Raw genomic sequence first — 18,513 nt, forward strand, 5'->3', positions numbered from 1 at the left:
GCAGTGCCCTTTTCTAAACAACCCAGAATTAAACTCTGCCCAAAGATAGTACCAGTGGACTAGGACCAAAGGGAACACAATTCAGTTGAAATCAAAACAATAAGAGATCTGGAGAAAAAGTAACATGTAAAGGAGGCCAAGCTGCTTCAGCTGCAAGGAAAAGGAAGAAAGTCTTGGGAAAAATAAACGCAGAGGCTGTCATGCCTGCTGCCAATTATAAATCTATTAATCAAAACCAATAAAAATGTCGGGCTTTTTTGGCCAGTTGCAACATGACATGATTTATGGCTCCTCTAATAAATCTCGTACTTGAAGAGGAGGAATTCTGATGGCAGAAAGACACATTGCTTATTGCCACCTTATTAAAACCAGAGCACAGGGCTCAGCTTCCTGGTCTGCACCTAGTAAATCCCTCTGCTTCATGCCAAGAAATTCCACATCCATTTCTGTCCAGGGAGAGCCAGGACTGTGGTAGGGGTTAGGATAGCAATGGGGTGAGTGGATCTGTGCACCTCTTTGCTCTTGCCAGAGGGGTAGAGGAATCATTCACAGGAAAGGAAGTTTGCATCTTGTCTGACAGCTTTTCACACAAGGAGATGGTGTTTTAAAGCCATGGATGAAGCTTCCCAATTCATTGGTGAGAAACACAAGGATTATTGGAGTGGTAATGCTGGTGAGGTGGCCTCTGTGGAGCTGGGGATGGAGCTGGTGGTTTTGCACCAGGTGTCCTGTTCCTCCCATGAGCTTCGTGGTTGGAGTGAAGTTGGCACGTGTGAGGTACCGATTTAATAATCCCTCAACATCGTTTAGTTTTATTTGTTGAAGTGTGAGTTATGAATCTCGATTTCAGTGGAAAAGTACCAGAAGGGCACATGCCTCGGCAGTAACAGCACATGCACAGAGAAAGGCTCTGTTACTGGGCTACCCCTTCGAGGGGAGGAGAGCAGCTCTGCCTCTGAGCAGAGAAAATTGTCTTCAGGGAATACAGAAGGGTCCTATCTCTGGGGGAATTTTGCCAGGCAGCCAACCAGGGGGGAGAAAGCCTCCACCACCAGCCTGCAAATTACACCCCGAGAGGCGAGGTAACCCTGTTGTGGGGTGAGACTCTCCAGACTGTCCACAAATCTCCTGTGAATGGGAAAACCATGGGAGGAGCTGTGGGATATAAAAACCATTATGAACAGCGTCACTTCGGCTCATTGTGTGCCATTTATCGGCTGCCCGAGGCCTCCCCGAGGAGCCCCGTGCCTGGCGCTGCTGCGGGCCCGGCCCTGTCCTCGCTCTCCTGCCCGGCCTCTGCTCGCCCCGCTCGGCGGCCCCGCTCAGCCTGCTCGCCCCTCGGTCCCTGCTGCCCGCCGAACCCGAGCCATGCTGCTCCTCACAGCCAGCCCCGCTGGCTGCTGTGCAGAGCACAAGCTGCCCACAGAGAGAGCTGGGTGCAGAGCTGGGTGCAGAGCTGTGGCCAGAGGAGAGCAGCAGTTTGTGTCACTATGGCCGCCTCATTGGTCCAGAGGGTACTTCTTAGGTTACACGGTGCTTTTTTCAGCACTGGCCCCTCTGTGCTGTGTCCAGGCCCTGCATTGCCTTACCATCTTTCCCTGGGAAGTGGTGGAATCAGCAAGCCTGGAAGTGTTGTAAAAGTGTGTAACTGTGGTGCTTGGGAACGTGGGTTAGGGGTGGGCTTGGCAGTGCTGGGTTATTTTGGGCTTGTCTTTTTTCAACCTAAATGATTCAATGATCCAAAGTCTAACTGCAGGGGTCCTGTTAGTCTCCTGTTAGGAACTGAGGAGTGGCAGAGTGCCAGGTGAAATCTCCAGAGAGCAAATCCAACTAGACAGCAGACCTCTACCCACCAGAGTGGTTTCTGATGGGGCCAGCAGAAATAAACCCAATTTATCTCATCTGCTGATGGGTGCAGGCATGGCCCAGCAGAGAGCAGTTCAGATCAGACCTGCCACAGAGCTCTGCTCTTTGGATTTGGGACCTGCCTGCAGCTGTTCAGCTCTGCCCTCATGCAGAAAGGGAGCCCATGGGGAAAGTGTGAAGAGGCCACGGGTGGCAGGTGGGAACAGGAACTGGGAGAAGCAGGGCCAGGATTCTTGGAAGTGATGGTTGGTAATAGGGGTTGCCAGGGATGCAGCTTCTGGGTTAACTCAGTTATGGGCCCCTGTTTGTGTAATAGCTGTGTCTCGAGTGGGCTGTTCTGGAAACGAATATCTGCCCCTGCTCCCGTAATGAGGCTCCCTAATTTGGCAGGAGAGGGATGGTGTGTGCTGCTCCCTAGGATTTGCCCTACCAGTGCTCTGTCCATACATGCCTTGTACAAATTACTCTGTTTTAAAGCTGTCATTATGGTAATAGACCCAATTGCTGTCTAGTAAAGCCATAAAATGTTTCCATCTGCCTGTGTGCTCCAGGCTCCTTTGCAGAGCTCATTATTGTCAGAGGTTTCCCTGTGCAGCAGGAGCAGGGAGCTCCTGAGCAGCCAGGTCTCACCAGGAATTACACCATGTCCCACTGTGGGCACGCTCTTAGCAAGGACCATGCAGTGTTTGGAAAAGCCAGGGACAGGATCCCTGTGGACCTCAGCCAGGCCGAGGGTGATAGATCTGGAAGGAGGTGGGATGCCAGATGGATTCAAGCCTAATGTTTAATCCTTGCTTGCCACAAAGGAAGCCTGTAATCCTCTGGGAGGATACACTGGCCTGTCCTGAAGATGTTAAACCAACTGTGAGTTTAGATGTGTCAAGCAATTGGCTTTGCACAAGTTTCCTGTTAATTTCAAAGAACTATGAAGATCAGGCACCTAAAAAAGGTGAAGGTGCCATAAATTGAATATTTCTTCTCCTTCACGGCTATTGCGTGTTGCTGGGAATGAGCCACTGCAGTGAGCAGGGCTGTCTCTGCAAGGGGGAGCCCCTGACACAGAGGGGCTGGTGGGGGCAGTGGAGGACAGGATGTTCCCACCTGCAGACAGGATGTTCCCAGTCTGCAGCTCTTTGTGGGCATGTGTCCGAGCTCCCCTTTCCAGTGGCCCATAATAGCCTCCTGCCTTTTCCTTCTGCACCTGAGGAGTGTGGAGAGAGCTTAAAAATCACAAGCTTTGGGAGTGCTGTGTTGGGGAAGCCCAGACGGATTCCTTCAGTGAGCAGTGGGGTGGGATTTAAGAAACCAGCAAGAGAGAGTTTTTCTTGGCTTTGTCTTCCGAAGCCCCTGCATCTGCTCCCGGTTCGTCCTCTTAAACTGCTTTTCCTTTGCCTTCAGCTTGTTCGCAGGTGTTGTCCCACGGATGGCAGCCATCAGCCTGGGAGGCTTCATCTTCCTGGGGACATATGAGAAGACTCGGCAGCTGCTGCTCTGAGCCAGCCCGGCCGCTCCTGCGGGGGGAGAAGCCGGAGAAGCCGCCGAGGCAGAGGAGGAGTCGGGCTGGGAGCAGAGCCTTCCTCCGGCACCCCTCACAGCAGCTGTCCTGCAGGCTGAGAGCCACTCTCCCTGCTAGAGAAAACTAAATCCTCCAATAATCCAGCTTCCCAAACATGAAATTTTCCTGCATGGAAAGTGGGTGAGGTCATTGTGAAGAGTTGTGCCAAAAAAGTAATGTTTGGGGGGTAAACAGCTAATTACGGTGGCTGCGAAAGGCGTTATTAGAACTCCTGCAGGGAAAGTGTTTTGGAAAGCTCTGGCTCGGGGGCTGTGGGGAGGCTGAAATAAAGCAAGTTTTCATCGTTCAGTGGCACCTGCCTCGTAACAGGGGAGGGGAAGGGGTCGATAGAGTTACAGCCTGCTGCCCTCCAACAGCACCGAAAGGATTCTGGCTTGGGAGAGCTCTTTGTAAAAGACAATAATCCATTTGTTTCTGATTTGAGCTGTATTTGTGGAAGTTTATATTCCTGTTTATACGTACAGGTGCTCAGCAAGCATTCCTGTGAGGAAGCCAATGCAGCTTTATTAACCACACTCACATTTCTCCAGTAAAAGCATGGGCTTGTATTATTTTACAGCAGTGCTTGTGCAAAGACATGGAGCTCTGCCTTCTTTTGGTCTTCATCCCTCAGCTGCTGAAGCAGCGGGAGGATGGAAGTGCTGAAGCACGGGAGGGAGGCTGGGAGGGTAAGGCAGGGAGAACATCGGAGTTCTGCCGATGTAAGGGTGGATCCTGAGGGCTCTCAGGGGGCTGCTGGCAGGCAGAGCAAAATTCTGGTGCTGTTCTTGTGTAGGAAACAGAAGCTGCAGCAGTCAAAACGGTGCGGGGAGGAGTGTGAGGAGACCTTATTGGAATTACGCAAAATTATCACCAGAGTCGGTGCTGGTGGTCAAGTTTACAGCACCAGCTTGACTGAGTGGTGGGGGAGGAGGTTTAGCTGTGGAGGGTGTTTCTGAGGGCAGGCAAAGCCAAGGGACTGTGGTGGGTGATGGGTTCCTGCACGGCCGTGGGTTGGGCCATGATACTGGGCAGTTCCTCATGACTGAGCCATGCCAGGTCACTGATTCTGGTGGCACCGTGCGTGCTCCGTGCTCGCTCCGTCCCCGTCATCCCAACGCTGATGTACTGGGGATGATGTGCTGCCCTAGGGTGCTGTAATTTAACTGTGAGGCTGTTCCCCTCATGAGGACGATGTGCAGGTGTTCAGAGTCTGGAGGGAGGGAGAACAAATGCCAGACCAGGTTAATGTACTGACCAGGGGACACAAGTGACACCAGAGCCCCTGCCCAGAGCACCAACAGCCCAGGCTGGATGTTTTGTTACACAAATGACATGTAGTAAGACTTTGTAGAGGCCAAAACTTAGAAAATAATTGGCAGACAAGTAAAACATAGAGAACAAAGGACATAATTCTTAATCTTCAGTTAAAATTGGGAATTCAGCCAAGTCCTGTCTTGGCTGGTTGGTAGTGCTACTCGTTACCATGGCTTGCTGTAGAGGTTGTCTCTTTTATGACATTCTATACATGTATCCTGTATATATGTATCAGATCCAATTTTAGGGGCTGGGAGGGAGGAAGATTTATTACTCTGTCTCAAAAGTCTATCACATTTTCTGTTTAAGCTCTTTAAGCATGGTGAGGGGGTTAGCACTACAGTTGATGCATTTAATTACTTGAGCTGTAAATAATCATCTTTATGTCATTGGGTCCAAATGGTGCATTTTTTGTTTTTATTTAATGTTGCAGAATCAGTTTTTGTCATCACCTCAGGCCCTAGCCTCTTAAAGCCTCTCTCAATTTTAAAAAATTTTAACTCCTACATATGTTAAGGAACTTTGAGTATTCTCAGACAACCTGTTTTATACCCAAAGCAATAATTTCAAGGGGGAAATAGTTTTAATTTTTAAAAAATATACAGAAACTGAATTGAGATTTTTAGTTAAAGCAAGAATTCAGGCTTATCTCCAAAGCTGCCTCTGGAATTTCCATCCAGGGTGGGGTTGGGGTTTGGGAACACCAGAGGTGTTCACAACTGCTGCTGAGTCTGGTGCTGTCCTGGCCGTGTTTTTACTTGCACACATGCTCACTCCCCCAACTGTTCTGTTCGCACTGCCAAGACAGGGGGACTTGCCAGATACTAAAGCAAGCTGATATATTGGAAATGTATTTCTTATGAGTTCTGTATTGTATTTTCCAGTCCAGCCCCAAATTCCACCCCATCCACATGCCAGGCTGTCAGAGCCTCATGCTGTTCCCCAGGATCTCATGGCCCAATTTCAAGAGCAGGTACTTTGGCAGTTAATCTCCATTTCCATAAGAGAAAGACAGAAAAGAGTTATAGCAATGGATTAGAATTTTATTTAATTTTCAACTGAAACTCCCAAAAGCTCACTCTCAACAAATCAGCCGTAATATTATAAATGAACCTTTATTAAAGACACTTCAATGCCATTTGTTAGACACTTCAATATCTTACATGTTTTTCAATGTACAACATTGTACCAAATTTTCTAATAAATAAATAAATTTGTACACAAAAGTAATACTTCCTCTTTCACATTGCCTCTTAGAAGCAGCAAATTCACATATTTAGTGGAAGTCATAACATTAGGCAGTTAATTTTATTCAGAAACATTATTTTCAATGTTAACATGGCAAATATGCTTTGTATCCACACTGGTGATGACACTGCCGCCAGCAAAACGAGCCCATTGAATCATTCCCATCTTCCCTGTGTCCCTGGTTCCACGAGTCGGTTCTGGAGCACTTTTCCCTTTAGTGAAGGGAAAACTGTGCTCAGTTTATAATTTTCTAACATCCATTTCCTTTGCTTTGAATAAACTTGGCACTCAACATAATTCACCACCTGTCTCAAAGTGCAAATGTGTCAATAGTCAGGGACTGGGACAGACAGGTACTGGCTGAATTATGCCTGGCTTCATCCAGGGGCAGCTGCTGCTCCCTGACCCTGAGGGCCTGAGGTCCTTCCCTCACAGGAGCTGGTGGCTCTTCAAGCTAAGGCTGGGTATGACCACCTTGTAATAAAACCAAGGGGCAGCTTGCAGCCACTCCCTGAAACCCCATAGGTGCAGTAGCACTGGAGCAGGTCCCTAAGTAATGGATCTAAAGTGAGCATGAAGTGTTTCTGCCCTTATCTCTGCTGCTTGTTCTGAACAGCAGTCCTGGCAAAGGTGGATTCCCAGACTCAGCCTCAGTGGAACTGGTATTTGAGTTGCTCCATAGGAAAAAAGTGACAACCCCCCTGTGATAAACCTGCCCCAAAGTAGTCATCACCAGAGTTAGCAACCTCATGTTAGCAGAACTCAAATCATCCATCCACAGGTACCAACAAACACCACTGGAAAGCAGCCTTTCTATAAATAAAAAGCATCATTGTGAAGTCAGAAGTGACAAAGATCTGTTTGATTGAGGTGGGCATTTCTTTATTACCTGCCCCCTCCCATTAATGGACAAGCTTAAAAGACCACATAAAAACATTTGGGACATTTCCATTTAAAAGTCTGTTTCAACCATGAATCCACAGTTTTCCTTATAAAACAAGTGTATTTCTAACTAGCCCAGAATTGCTACACAAGGCAGTGTAACTCACTTGAAGGTGGTATTTTCATATAGAGAGTCTGGCTGTTCAACTACATAGTGTAGTATTATGTTGCAAGGAAAAAAAAAGTATTGGATGAATTAATGATACAGCTGTCCCCTTAGGAGTGCAGTTTAGTTTTGTTGTCAAAACAGCTCTATGGTTTCAAACCCCCCCCGAACAGATGTTTTTTGGGAGTGAAAATGCATTATACTGGCATGGGTTATTTATTCTAGGCAGGGCAAGGCTGGATCATTGCACACACCTCAGACAGGTGGAGCTGGGTCCCTTCGGAAGGGGAAGGGCCTGTGGTGAGGGCTGTGGTGCCCAGTGCTGTGCCAGCACACATGGAAGGTAACACCTCCTACGATGATATGTTTGAAAGGTGGACTGTTACGAGACCACCCCTGGTTTACTGCTCAAGTTATTTATTTTGGTAACTGCTTCCCAGTCATAACAGCCTTTTCCTCTGGTTGTTTTGGGGCTCTGTACTGTTGCCGAGTTACTTAGTGCCTCCTGTGTGGTCCACTCTAAAGTCTCACACAGTCACAGTTCAAATAGTAATTTTTACAAAGTTTTGAAAAATAATAGAATTTAAGTTCTTCCACCAACAGGAAAATATCAGGTTGCTATGTCATTGCTCACTGCTTTTTTTTCTTTATAAATTTCATTTGACACAGTTGAACCTCTCTGTTATTAAATGTGTTAAGTACAATAAATTTCCAAGGGGAAAGAAATTTGTGCTAAGTAATGCAATTGAATCACAGAATGTCTTGGGTTGGAAGGGACAGAATCACAGAATTAACTAGGTTGGAAAAGACCTTTGAGATCATCAAGTCCAACCTATGACCTAACACTGCCTTATCATCTAAACCATGGCACTAAGTGCCAGATCCAGTCTCTTTTTAAACACCTCCAGGGACAGTGACTCCATCACCTCCCTAGGCAGCCCATTCCAATGCCCACTCTGTGAAGAATTTTTTCCTAATGTCCAGCCTAATTTCCCCTGGCACAGCTTAAGGCTGTGTCCTCTTGTCCTGTCAGTAGTTGCCTGGGAGAAGGGACCAACCCCCACCTGGCTATATCTTCCTTTGAGGGAGTTGTACAGAGTGATAAGGTCACCCCTGAGCTCCTTTTTTCCAGGCTAAACAACCCCAGATCCCTCAGCTGCTCCTCACAGGATTTGTGTTCCAAGCCCTTCACCAGCCTTGTTGCCCTCCTCTGGATGCATTCAAGCATCTCAACCTCCTTCCTAAACTGAGGGGCCCAGAATTGGACACAGCACTCAAGGTGAGGCCTCACCAGTGCTGAGTACAGGGGAAGAATCACTTCCCTGGTCCTGCTGGCCACACTATTCCTGATCCAGGCCAGGTGCCATTGGCCTTCTTGGCCACCTGGGCACACTGCTGGCTCATGTTCAGCTGCTGCCAAGTCAGTACCCCCAGGTCCCTTTCTGCCTGGTCCCTGTCCAGCTGGTCTGTCCCCACCTGTAGTGCTGCAGGGGTTTGTTGTAGCTGAAGTGTAGGACCCAGCACTTGGACTTGTTAAACCTCATATTGTTGGATTTAGCCCATTTATCCAGCCTGTCCTGACCTTAAAGGTGATCTTGTTCCAGGCCCCTGCCATGGGCCAGGAGACCTTTCATTAGTCCAGGTTGCTCAGAGGTCCCTCCAACCTGAACACCTACAGGGATGGGACATCCACAGCTTCTCTGGCAACCTGTACCAGTGTCTCACCACCCTCACAGGGAAGAATTTCAATTTCTTCCATATCTAACTTAAATTTTCCCCCTTTCAGTTTGAACTCATTACTCCTTGTCTTGTCACTACAGCCCTCCTTATACTGAGGGCACCAGAACTGTGTGCAGAACTCCAGGTGGAGTCTCACCTGAGTGGAGCAGAGGAGGAGGATCTTCTGCCCACAATGCTCTGGATGCAGCCCAGGACACGGGTGGATTTCTGGGCTGTGAGCACACATGGCAAAGGCATGTCCAGCCTCTGATCCACCAACACACCCAGCTCCCTCTCCACAGGGCTGCTCCTGGTCACTGCTCCACCCAAGCAGTACCTGGGATTAACCCAACCCCGGTGTACATGGTGTAAAGGAACTTCCACTGAAAAGAGGACAATCCCTTTGGAACGGTCTGGCTTTTAAAAGTTATGCTTATGCATTTAAGGCACCAGAATTATTTCTCTCACAAAGTTTAACAGCAACCTGATACTGAAAACAATATTGCCAAAATTGTAAAATTTCACTCAGTTTTCCATGCACTAAAGATTAAAATAGCCTCTGTAAAAGATATATATTTTTTTTTATATATTTATATATGAAAACTCTTATGTACAATTGTATCAAATACTTTTCTCTTTACACAATAATCCCTTGCATTTATGTGCTTCATATGCAAGTTGACTTTTGAACACTTCATACTTCTCAGGGAAGTTTTAAACTATGTACAATCAGATGACGCTCGAACAGGAGTTTGTTCCCCATACAAGCTTGTTTCTCATACCTCAGTTGGTTGCCTTTGCCAGGCCATCAGTTCGAGATTCGAGGTAGAAGTAAGTAGCCTATATACTCTGTGCAAAAAAAAAAAATTTAAAAAGTAATAGTGTGTTTGTTAATTTGCACATGGCAGTCAGTGTGTGCTCTCAGTCCAGAGACCTGTTGGGTAGCTTGGGCTCGTGACCAGAGTTGAAGGGCTGGGCTGCGGTGCCACTGGGCAGGAGAGCCTGCTCCACTTCTGCTTCCCTCTGCAGATCCAGTAGTGCTGGGGACATTTCGGGAAGCACATTCAGTTGTTTTAATGACCCTCCTGCTGGTGAAGCTCTCACCAAATTAAGGTTGTTAAGCTCTGAAGGCTTTGCTGCTGCTTGTGAAGAGCCTGCAAAACCCCAAAGGATCAGCATGGTTAGGTGATGCTCAGCCTGCTATCTTCCATGACCCTGGAGGTCTTTCCCAAGCTTAATGAGTCTATTCTGTGCTCAAACCAACCCCACCGCTGCCATCCATGCCTGTGAGCTAGTTGAAAAGGCTGAGGGGAGCACATGGGGCTGTACCACAACCCCGATGGAGCCCCTGGGGATCAAAGGTGACCCCAAGGAAGGACGTACCGTGCGTGTCTGCGAGCAGCGCGCTGGCCATGCCCTCTGGCCTTATCCTGTCGTGGTTGCTGGGGTAGAGGGTCCCGTCTGTTTCCACCCTCTTGCCACTGGCAATCCCATTGCAGGGCTGAGCATGAAGAAGGCTGGTGCCTGCACCCCTCTTCCTATGGCGCTCCTTGCTGCTCAGTGCATTGGGGTGGGTGTTTTCCACAGTCTTTAGGCTCTCAGAGTAGCACTCGGAGTCCCTGGGGTAGATGTGGACGTTCATGCTGTCTGTGCTGCTGCTGCACTCTGTGCACACCACGGGCAGCCCATAGCCTTTGGGGGAGGAAGGGAAAATCAACAAAGGAGGATGAGCAGCTGGAAGTGGTCAGCACTGGAGCACACAAATCATGGAAGGAAAGGGCAATTCTGTGTAGTTCAGGGGGGAATCTCTCATTAAATAATGTGGACACTTTGTGATTTTACACAGGGCTACTACACACCCAGTTTTCAGAACTCTGTAGCCACCATCACTAAAGGTAGTTCCAATCAATAGCTTTAGTTAGGGATTCTTTTTCACTCCAAAGAAGTTGTAACTTTCTTTTTTTTTAATAAACTATGCATTTATTTCCTTTTCCAGACTTTCTAATCAGGGTAGAAATGCAAAGTGGAACTCTCCTGTAGCTGCTTTAAAATACCAAGTTACCTTTCTTATTTTTGTACTGCTGCTTTACAAGGGATCACCATCAGCTCACACTGTTATCTCAGGATACATTATTACTGGTAGTGGGAACAACAGATGAGCAGAATTCAAAGCAGCAGGAGTTTCTAAATGTTGAAAGTTAATTTCCTTAGTGCACTCAACAACTTTCCATTATTAAACTTTACATTAGTTTCTTCTAGAGGGAAATTTGTTTCATTGACTGGTTTTCTGTGGCTTTTACAATACAATGTTAGAACAGAAAGCACATCCTAAAAATAGAAAAGTATGCGTGTAACACTGTAAAAATTGGCAAAGAGCAGAGGCAGGTGTAGTGCCCAAAACAAATTTTAAATTTTTAAAATAAATAAATAAAAAAGCTGAGCTTTGAAGTCAACAGCCCTTTTAAAAGAGCATGAAAAAATTTAACACCTTCAGTTTTGAAAGTGCTCTCATATTCTAGGAATATCTCAAATCAAAATTCCCATCAGCCAGCTGGACAGAATGGCAGTCAGGAGCTTTACTCTGCCTCTTTCTGACAGTTCCTCAAATTCCAACTATCCATGCTTGAGAGAGGATCAAAGCAAGCAGGAGAAAGTAAATTTTCTGTGCTTGCACCTGATAATCATTCTGGGCTTTTTTTTCTCTGAAGGTAACAATTTCTTGTGTAAATGCTGTCTGACTTGGAGGGCTTTGTGATCTGTACAAACACGAAATGCCTTCCCAGATTAATGGGTTTTGTACCTGTCTTATCTGGAACAAGCATTCCATCAGTCATGTCCTCAGTTTTCCAAGTGTCTTTATTATAGCTGACACACAGCTTGGGCTGTCTACAACCTACAGCAGGAGCTTCAACATCTGGACACCTTCCAGCGTCAGTCTGACACATACCTGTAACAAACAAGCCATCTGGTTAAAGATCACAGCCCTCTGCTCACACTTAGGTGACTTGTTGGTCTTATTTCTACTGGAAAAATGGAGAAAAAATAGCAATGGAGAGAATAGATAATTTTCAGCTAACATTTAACAGAATAAATGCTGCACAGTCTCAGGAGCATCTTAGTTCAGAACTCTGAACTTCTCCTTCCTAATGTGCTGTGTTTAAATAGTGTAAAACCCCAACATTTAATTTCAAAGCCTGAAGGCAGGGACAGGCAATGCTAATGCATTTTCTAGTATAACTATGTGTAACTCTGCTGCCAAAAAAAGAATCCAAAATTAGCAAAAAACCAGTCCTTGGGGCCTGACTGAGCAGTTTCTGAGGCAGTCAGCTTGTGGGAACACTTAACTTCTGGGAGAGGAGAGCTCTGTGAAGTCAAACACAGATCCCTGCTCTGCATAAATGCAGGAGTTACATTATGAAGATCTCTGATAACTCAGAACAAACACAAACACAGAAGTACTCTGGGCTGTGATTTCTACCTCCCATATCAAGTTCAGATCCAGCATTACAGAATGATTAAACCATTTCTCACCATTGCTGTCAATGTGTCCTTTGGGCTGCTGGGTATCCACTCCAATGGCCACTTCCTGCCTCTCCGAGAGAGTCCCTTGGGAGGACAAGTAGCTTGGCACGTCAGGAGGCACAATAGTCTCATCTAGAGCAATGGGAGCAAGGAAACCTCAGTTCCCAGCAGGATTTTCAAAGTAAATTCACATTTTCAAGGGGGATTTGGGACCAGATCTAGAACCGGTTATTTTCTGTAGGTGCAATGGAAACTGAACTGCCTAAATATTCCTTTCCCCTCAAAAGCCCCATTCCTGATTTTTCAAAGCTTAAAGCTGTGAGAGATAGTGCTGGTAAAGGCACTTTGAGGGTTTGCATGTGGCATGGTCAGTACATAGTAGGTGGAGTAGAACTATTTCTTCAGAATAAGTAAATCCTTCTCTTTCCCCTGAAATTCAGTCCCTCCTTTGAGTCAAGCCCTCTGCCTCCTGAAGTCAGGAGTAAAAGTATTCTGCACAACAAGCTCTTTGATTCCCATAAGCAGGAAATAAGTCTTAAGCCTCCTGGCTGTCCTTGGCTTTCTCCATTTTCTATCAGGTAATTTCAGTTTCCCTTGCCATACAAAATCAAGTGAAACTCAATTATATCAGGCATGAAGCCCTGGATTTTCAGGACTGAAAAAAGAAGTTATAAAAGAATCCCACTAATACATCACACTGCTAACAGGCTATCCAAGACTTCCTACCTAACCCATGTCTTTAAAAATCCTTTTGTACTCTGCCTAAAGCTAAGCATAATATAGGAAGGCTGCAAATCCCAACAGGCTGGGAAAGTCTTAGGCTGGTTCTTACATACTTCTGTTTTGTTCAGAGGCTGTGTAAAGAGGTCAGGAGACTTTATTCTTACTGCAACACTTATTTCAGCATGAAATTATCCCCTCTGAGTATCAGGAGAAAGCAATAAACGCTAATTCTTTCTTTAAAAAGTAACAGATACCCCCCATCAGCAGGGCTAGCTCTTATAGCCAACATGGAAAAAGGAATTCCATCTTCAAAGTCTAATTTTTCAAGTTTTGAATTCAAAATCTTTGAAAATACAGATTTCCAAAAAGTAAGACAGGTTCCCAGCATCATGGACATCATCCAGACTGCCTCAAGAGTTACCACGTATGGTCATGGAAAACCAAAGTAGCAAAGCAATGGCTGCAACTACTGCCAAGTGGAAAAGACCTTCCTTAAAGAGCAAGCCAAGGGGAGAAATGCAGCTCTGAACATGCTTCAGCAGCATGTGAAAGCTGGTTCCAGCTCTGTGAGCCAAGAGAACCAGGGAGATAAGCCAGCTGCAGTTCAGTGCATTGTGTGGCTCCCTGATGGGCCGGCTCAGCCTCAGTGGGACATCTGGCAGCACAAAAGGTTAGAGGGGGCCTCAGGACACTAGAGCTACCTGTGTTGGTGACACTGTACTCTTCACTCTTCTTCCTGGTCTGGTAGATGATGCAGACCCAGACCAGGGAGGTGAGCACGATGCTGCAGACCACGGCGATGGTGATGATGCCCACGGTGGTGCGGTCCTTGCGGCAGCCCAGCGACTGCAGGATGCTCACGTGGCTGTGCGCGCGCTCCGTGCCCAGCGTGTTGGACATCTCGCACGTGTACTTCCCCGCGTCCTCCAGGACAACGTTCCTGACGATCAGCAGCTGGTTGCCCGAGGTGAAGTGGTGCCTTTCCGTCACCACCAGGGGCTGGTCACCTTTCAGCCAGGTGATGCGGGGCGGGGGACTCCCCGTGGCTTTGCACTGGAGAGCCATGGTCTCACCGACAGAGACCACGTGGTCTTCCAGTGGATGGACCAAAGATGGAGTCTCTGCAGGAGAACAAACACAGAAATTAATTCTTAGGGACAGTGTAACATCAGATTTAACAGTGCTGAACATTCCTGATGTTTCTGCAGACACAGCAAGGCACAAAGCAGGCACATGCTCAGGAATATGGCAGCTGCACACCACAACAGATCTAACAACCACAGCTAAGGCCTCACTTCCCACAACCAACTGGTGTTAAGTTTTCCCAACAAGAAACTTCTGAGGACATGGGCCAACAGCTGACACGTGAATTATTTCATAGGGCAAGAGAGACAAAGTGCAATTTCCTTTTGAAGTCATTTTCCCAGAGAGCAAATAGGCTGGTTGAAGGGGCTTCCTCGGCTCAAGAGGAGATGCAACATACAGCTCCTTCTCTAATTTAAGAGGTATTTTTCATTAGTGAACTACAGTGTAAAAGAATGAAACAAGACTAAGCAGAACATTTGACTCTGTCTTTTCTTTATCTGCAAGTGGTAAAGAGCTTGAACAGCCATCCCTCCCAGTTCCCACTTGCACTCGGCCTCCTGGGGCACTGGTGCATCTTACCCAGGACGGTGAGGGTGGCATTGGCCAGCACGGACCCTGCAGAGTTCTGAGCTGTGCAGCTGTAGACCCCCATGTCCTCGATCTTCACATCTGTGATGAAGAAGACGTCGTCGTCGGGCATGACGTGCATGCGGCGCTCGCGGGCCGCAGGGAAGTCGGTGCCGCCGTCCTTCTGCCAGGCGATTTGGGGCGTGGGGTGTCCCTCGGCTGCACACTCCAAGCGTGCCGTCGTCCCCGTCCGGCTCGTGATGTCGTGGGGAGTTTTGATAAATGATGGCAGCACTGATAAAAGAAAACAAAAAAAGGGCATGAGCAATTCTGTGGGGGAAACACCATTGTCTGGGCAGTTCTGTTTTCCTTCCCACAGAGAGGATGAACATGACCATTACCCACAGGGAGGAGGATGTCCACCTGCTTCTGCAGGGTATCTCTGAATTGCTGGGGACTGACCCTGTGTTTCTATAGAGCACACCTGTCTGCAGAATCCATGACACCCCCAACTGAGATCATTAGAGCTGGGATCAAAGCTAATTTTCTTCTGTGAAGACCTGGGAAAAAATCCATTATCTGTCCTACACAGAACTTCCAATCACTACATCCCTCTTCTTTGCATCCCTTTGTTATTCTTGTTTTCATTGGGCAAAGAATCTACCTGAGCAGCCAAAGAGAGGCAGCTAAAGCTGTTAAGAACATGCATGCTGAAGTGCTTGGTTGGATGGCAGCCAACACAAAACGGTGTGTGCTCCTCACAGGGCATTTCTCAGCATCCACTGAGATACAGACAGCTGCTGCAGAGGTTAAGAGCTCACCACCAGGAGTGGACCCTTGGGAAGAACTAAGTGGGTCCCAAGGAACTGTACCATGTACAAGCTCAGGCTGAGGAGAGGAATGAGGAAGCAGCTCCCACTCACCATTAACAGTGAGTCGGGCCTTGTTGGAGTAGGTGGAGCCGAAGTGGTTGGTGATGACGCACTGGTACCGCCCCTCGTGTGCGAAGGTGACGTGCCGCAGGTGCAGGATGGTGGTGCACTCCATCACCTCCCCGTCCTTGGCTCGCACGTGTGCAAAGTTCTCGATCTCAGCGTTGTGCAGCATCTCGTTGTCCTTCTTCCAGGCAAACATCATGGGGGAGCTGCTGCTGCTGGCAGCCAGGCAGGTGAAGCGGATGTCCTTGCCAAGGACGGCCACTGTCGTCTCAGGTTGGATGATGATCTGTGGCTTGGGGAAATCATCTGGGAGGAAACAGCAGCAATAGTCAGTGCTGAACTCTGAGGGGAGACTGGAGCAAGCCAAGAGGTGAAATGAGAAATAAGCAGTGCTCTGTAGAGCAGGTGTGCCCCACACAACTCCACTGAGTGGTTGGTTTACGTGGGATTGTTGTTCCTCTGGTTCCTTCAGTGGGCTGAGATGGTCACCTAGTTACCTCAGACACCTACAGGACACCCAGCTCCTTTACCAATGTGGCTGAAATCTGAGAAAGATGCTATGATCCGAAGAAAATATTCAGACCATATTTAGGCTGTCCTTCCTTGTACAATCCATGCATGAAGAGCACGACTGAACTTAAAACCTCACCTCCAGACCTGTATTGGCATGAAGTAGGATGGGAGAGGACACTTAAAGGGCTGGAAGTGTCACCTCCAGGGAAAATTTCTCATGGGAGGTTTTAGTGAGGTGGGGATTGGTCTCTTCTCCCAGGCAATAGGACAAGAGGTAATGGCCTCAAGTTGTGCCAGGAGAGGTTTAGATTAGCTAATAGGAAACATTTCTTCCCAAAAAGGGCTGTCAAGCACTGGAACAGGCCTGCCCAGGGACCAGGGATGTGGTGGAGTCACCATCCCTGGAGGTATTTAAAAGATGTGTAGATGTAGTGCTCGGAGCCATGGTTTAGTGGTGGGTTTGGCTGTAGTAAGTTAATGGTTGGATTCAAAGATCTTAGAGGTCTTTTCCAACCTAAAGGACTCTGTGACTCTACGCAGCTCATGCTGTCAAAGCAGAAGCAGCTGTATTTGCCTGTCACCCGACCGGGGTGGAAAGCTTTGCACACTCTCTCTGCCCTGAAGACTGTTGGTTTTAGCAAGGTTCCAAGCAGATTCATTTATTAGATTTCTACAAATGGTGTAATTTAATATTTGACTGAGGTTTAATTAAACAGCCAGGCCTCTGGAACCAGGACTACTAGTGCCTGGAGGACTTGGCAGGCACCGGGAAGCAAAGCTGCATTTGCTTTGTGATGTTGCTGTGGGGATGGAGCCTTCAGGATCTCTTCTTCCAGATGAGCACAGCAAGCCTCCCTCCCAGCCTGCTCAGACAGAGGCCACCTAGGCAGAGCCTGTCACTGGGGGATCAAGAGGGACACTGGAACAAAGCTTCTGCTCCACGTTCAGTGCAAGTCATGCATTCAGCTCAGTTAAATAGTGTTTGCAAAAGCTCATTTTTCCTTCAAACAACCATGTGCAGCTCCACCCAGGATCCTCACTGGTTGGCTCCACTGCACAGGGTTTGGCTCCCAAACCAGGCCTTTCTTTTCCCCAAAAAGCTGGATGCCTGAGCAGCATTAGTTTGGCCTCCAGTGATGATTTAAATTTCTTTTTCTTTATGAGAAAGGTAGTAGATGTTTATGTGTTCTGGGTATTAAGTAAAGCTGCTTTGAAACCATAGCTCAGGTGAAGACTCAACTGAAGTATTTGGAAGAAGCAGCTGTGATGGAGGGATTCTCCTCTGGGTTTTGTTTTTAACTCTTTGTTGTCTCCAAGAGGGAGAAAGATGGGTGAGGAACACAAATCCGCAGAAGAGCTCAGGACACTGCAGAAGGAAATAAAATTACAGCTGCAGTCTTGGTACTGTCAAACTGAGAGGGCTGGGGAAGTGTCTGTGCAGCCCCATCTGGAAGTGGAACAAGCCTTAGTCCCTTTTGATTTAATACTCAGAGAGCCCTGTAAGGAATACTCTGGATGCAAGCAATGCAGTGTGGTTTTGGTGGGAAATAAATTGTAGCCAATGACAAATTTTTAAAATGCAGGCTTGGGCTTCCTTTGATCCCACTGAATAACAAAACAAAACAGAAACCCTCTCATAATAACATGCTGGTAGTCAAAGAAAATGTTTCCCAAGTGACTCCTACCCTTCATACAACCTCAAAACACGCAGGCAAGACTTACCACACACAAAACTCTCTGGCTGGATGGCAAAAATGCTCTTGCTTTTCAGTGACTCAGGATGGGCACAGGTGGCCACCACGAAGGACTGCAGCTCCTTCTCCACTAACCACTGGGGCAGCCACTTCAGCTGGCAGTCGCAGAGGAAGCTGTCGCTGTTAATGTGGCTGCAGGGAAACAAAACCAACATGAGCCTGCTGTGAGTCCTGCACAGAGGGAAGGCTGGGAGGCTCACAGCCCTTTCATGTTAAACACATTCCTCCCGCCCCCCCAGCATGGGTGGAGGGAAAAAAAAGGACTGCAGGGATGTCCTGGAGGCACTAAAGATGTTACAGACATGACACATTTAAAGAGCATTTCATCTCCACATAGACAGCCCCACTCCTGTACTGCAGTTACACTCTGTAGCACCTTGTACTTATTAACCAGCTTGCAGAGTGATCCCCAGACAAGCAGTATCAGTGAGTTCCTCCTCTGCCCCTGTGGTTTGAGCATGTTTGGTGGGGACCAAATTCAGCACTTTACTGCTGAACAGAGAGAGGACACCCAGCTGCCACTGTAAGGCCTCGAGTTCCCTCCATGGCAGAGCAGTAAGCAGAGAGGCCCTGCCTTCCACTGGGTGAACCTGGAGTTGTGTTTACTGATTAGCAGAAGCAGTAGAGGAGGAAATGACCAAAGATATTTGTGTAAAC

General features: G+C 47.5%; 2 protein-coding genes across 8 annotated transcripts in view; one reads left to right on the forward strand and one right to left on the reverse strand.

Annotated features, from left to right (window-relative positions):
* The window catches only part of SLC25A26 (solute carrier family 25 member 26), an 84,844-nt gene extending 79,712 nt beyond the window's left edge, over nt 1–5,132 (forward strand). For all 7 annotated transcript variants that reach the window (XM_008643589.2, XM_017747199.1, XM_017747198.1 and 4 more), the window contains one exon: nt 3,265–5,132. In XM_008643589.2, the coding sequence (XP_008641811.1) occupies nt 3,265–3,361 (97 nt within the window). In that variant the 3' untranslated portion in view covers nt 3,362–5,132. The remainder of the gene's footprint in view (nt 1–3,264) is intronic.
* A 3,307-nt stretch (nt 5,133–8,439) lies between these two features.
* The window catches only part of LRIG1 (leucine rich repeats and immunoglobulin like domains 1), a 55,567-nt gene continuing 45,493 nt past the window's right edge, over nt 8,440–18,513 (reverse strand). The window contains exons 12-19 of the mRNA XM_017747154.1: nt 17,825–17,988; nt 15,575–15,895; nt 14,664–14,945; nt 13,700–14,119; nt 12,285–12,407; nt 11,554–11,700; nt 10,137–10,445; nt 8,440–9,907 (exon numbers count right to left, since the gene is read on the reverse strand). Of these exons, the coding sequence (XP_017602643.1) occupies nt 9,675–9,907; nt 10,137–10,445; nt 11,554–11,700; nt 12,285–12,407; nt 13,700–14,119; nt 14,664–14,945; nt 15,575–15,895; nt 17,825–17,988 (1,999 nt within the window). The 3' untranslated portion in view covers nt 8,440–9,674. The remainder of the gene's footprint in view (nt 9,908–10,136; nt 10,446–11,553; nt 11,701–12,284; nt 12,408–13,699; nt 14,120–14,663; nt 14,946–15,574; nt 15,896–17,824; nt 17,989–18,513) is intronic.

The sequence above is a fragment of the Corvus brachyrhynchos genome, unplaced genomic scaffold (assembly GCF_000691975.1).
Source record: "Corvus brachyrhynchos isolate BGI_N302 unplaced genomic scaffold, ASM69197v1 scaffold91, whole genome shotgun sequence".
Lineage (NCBI taxonomy): Eukaryota > Metazoa > Chordata > Aves > Passeriformes > Corvidae > Corvus > Corvus brachyrhynchos.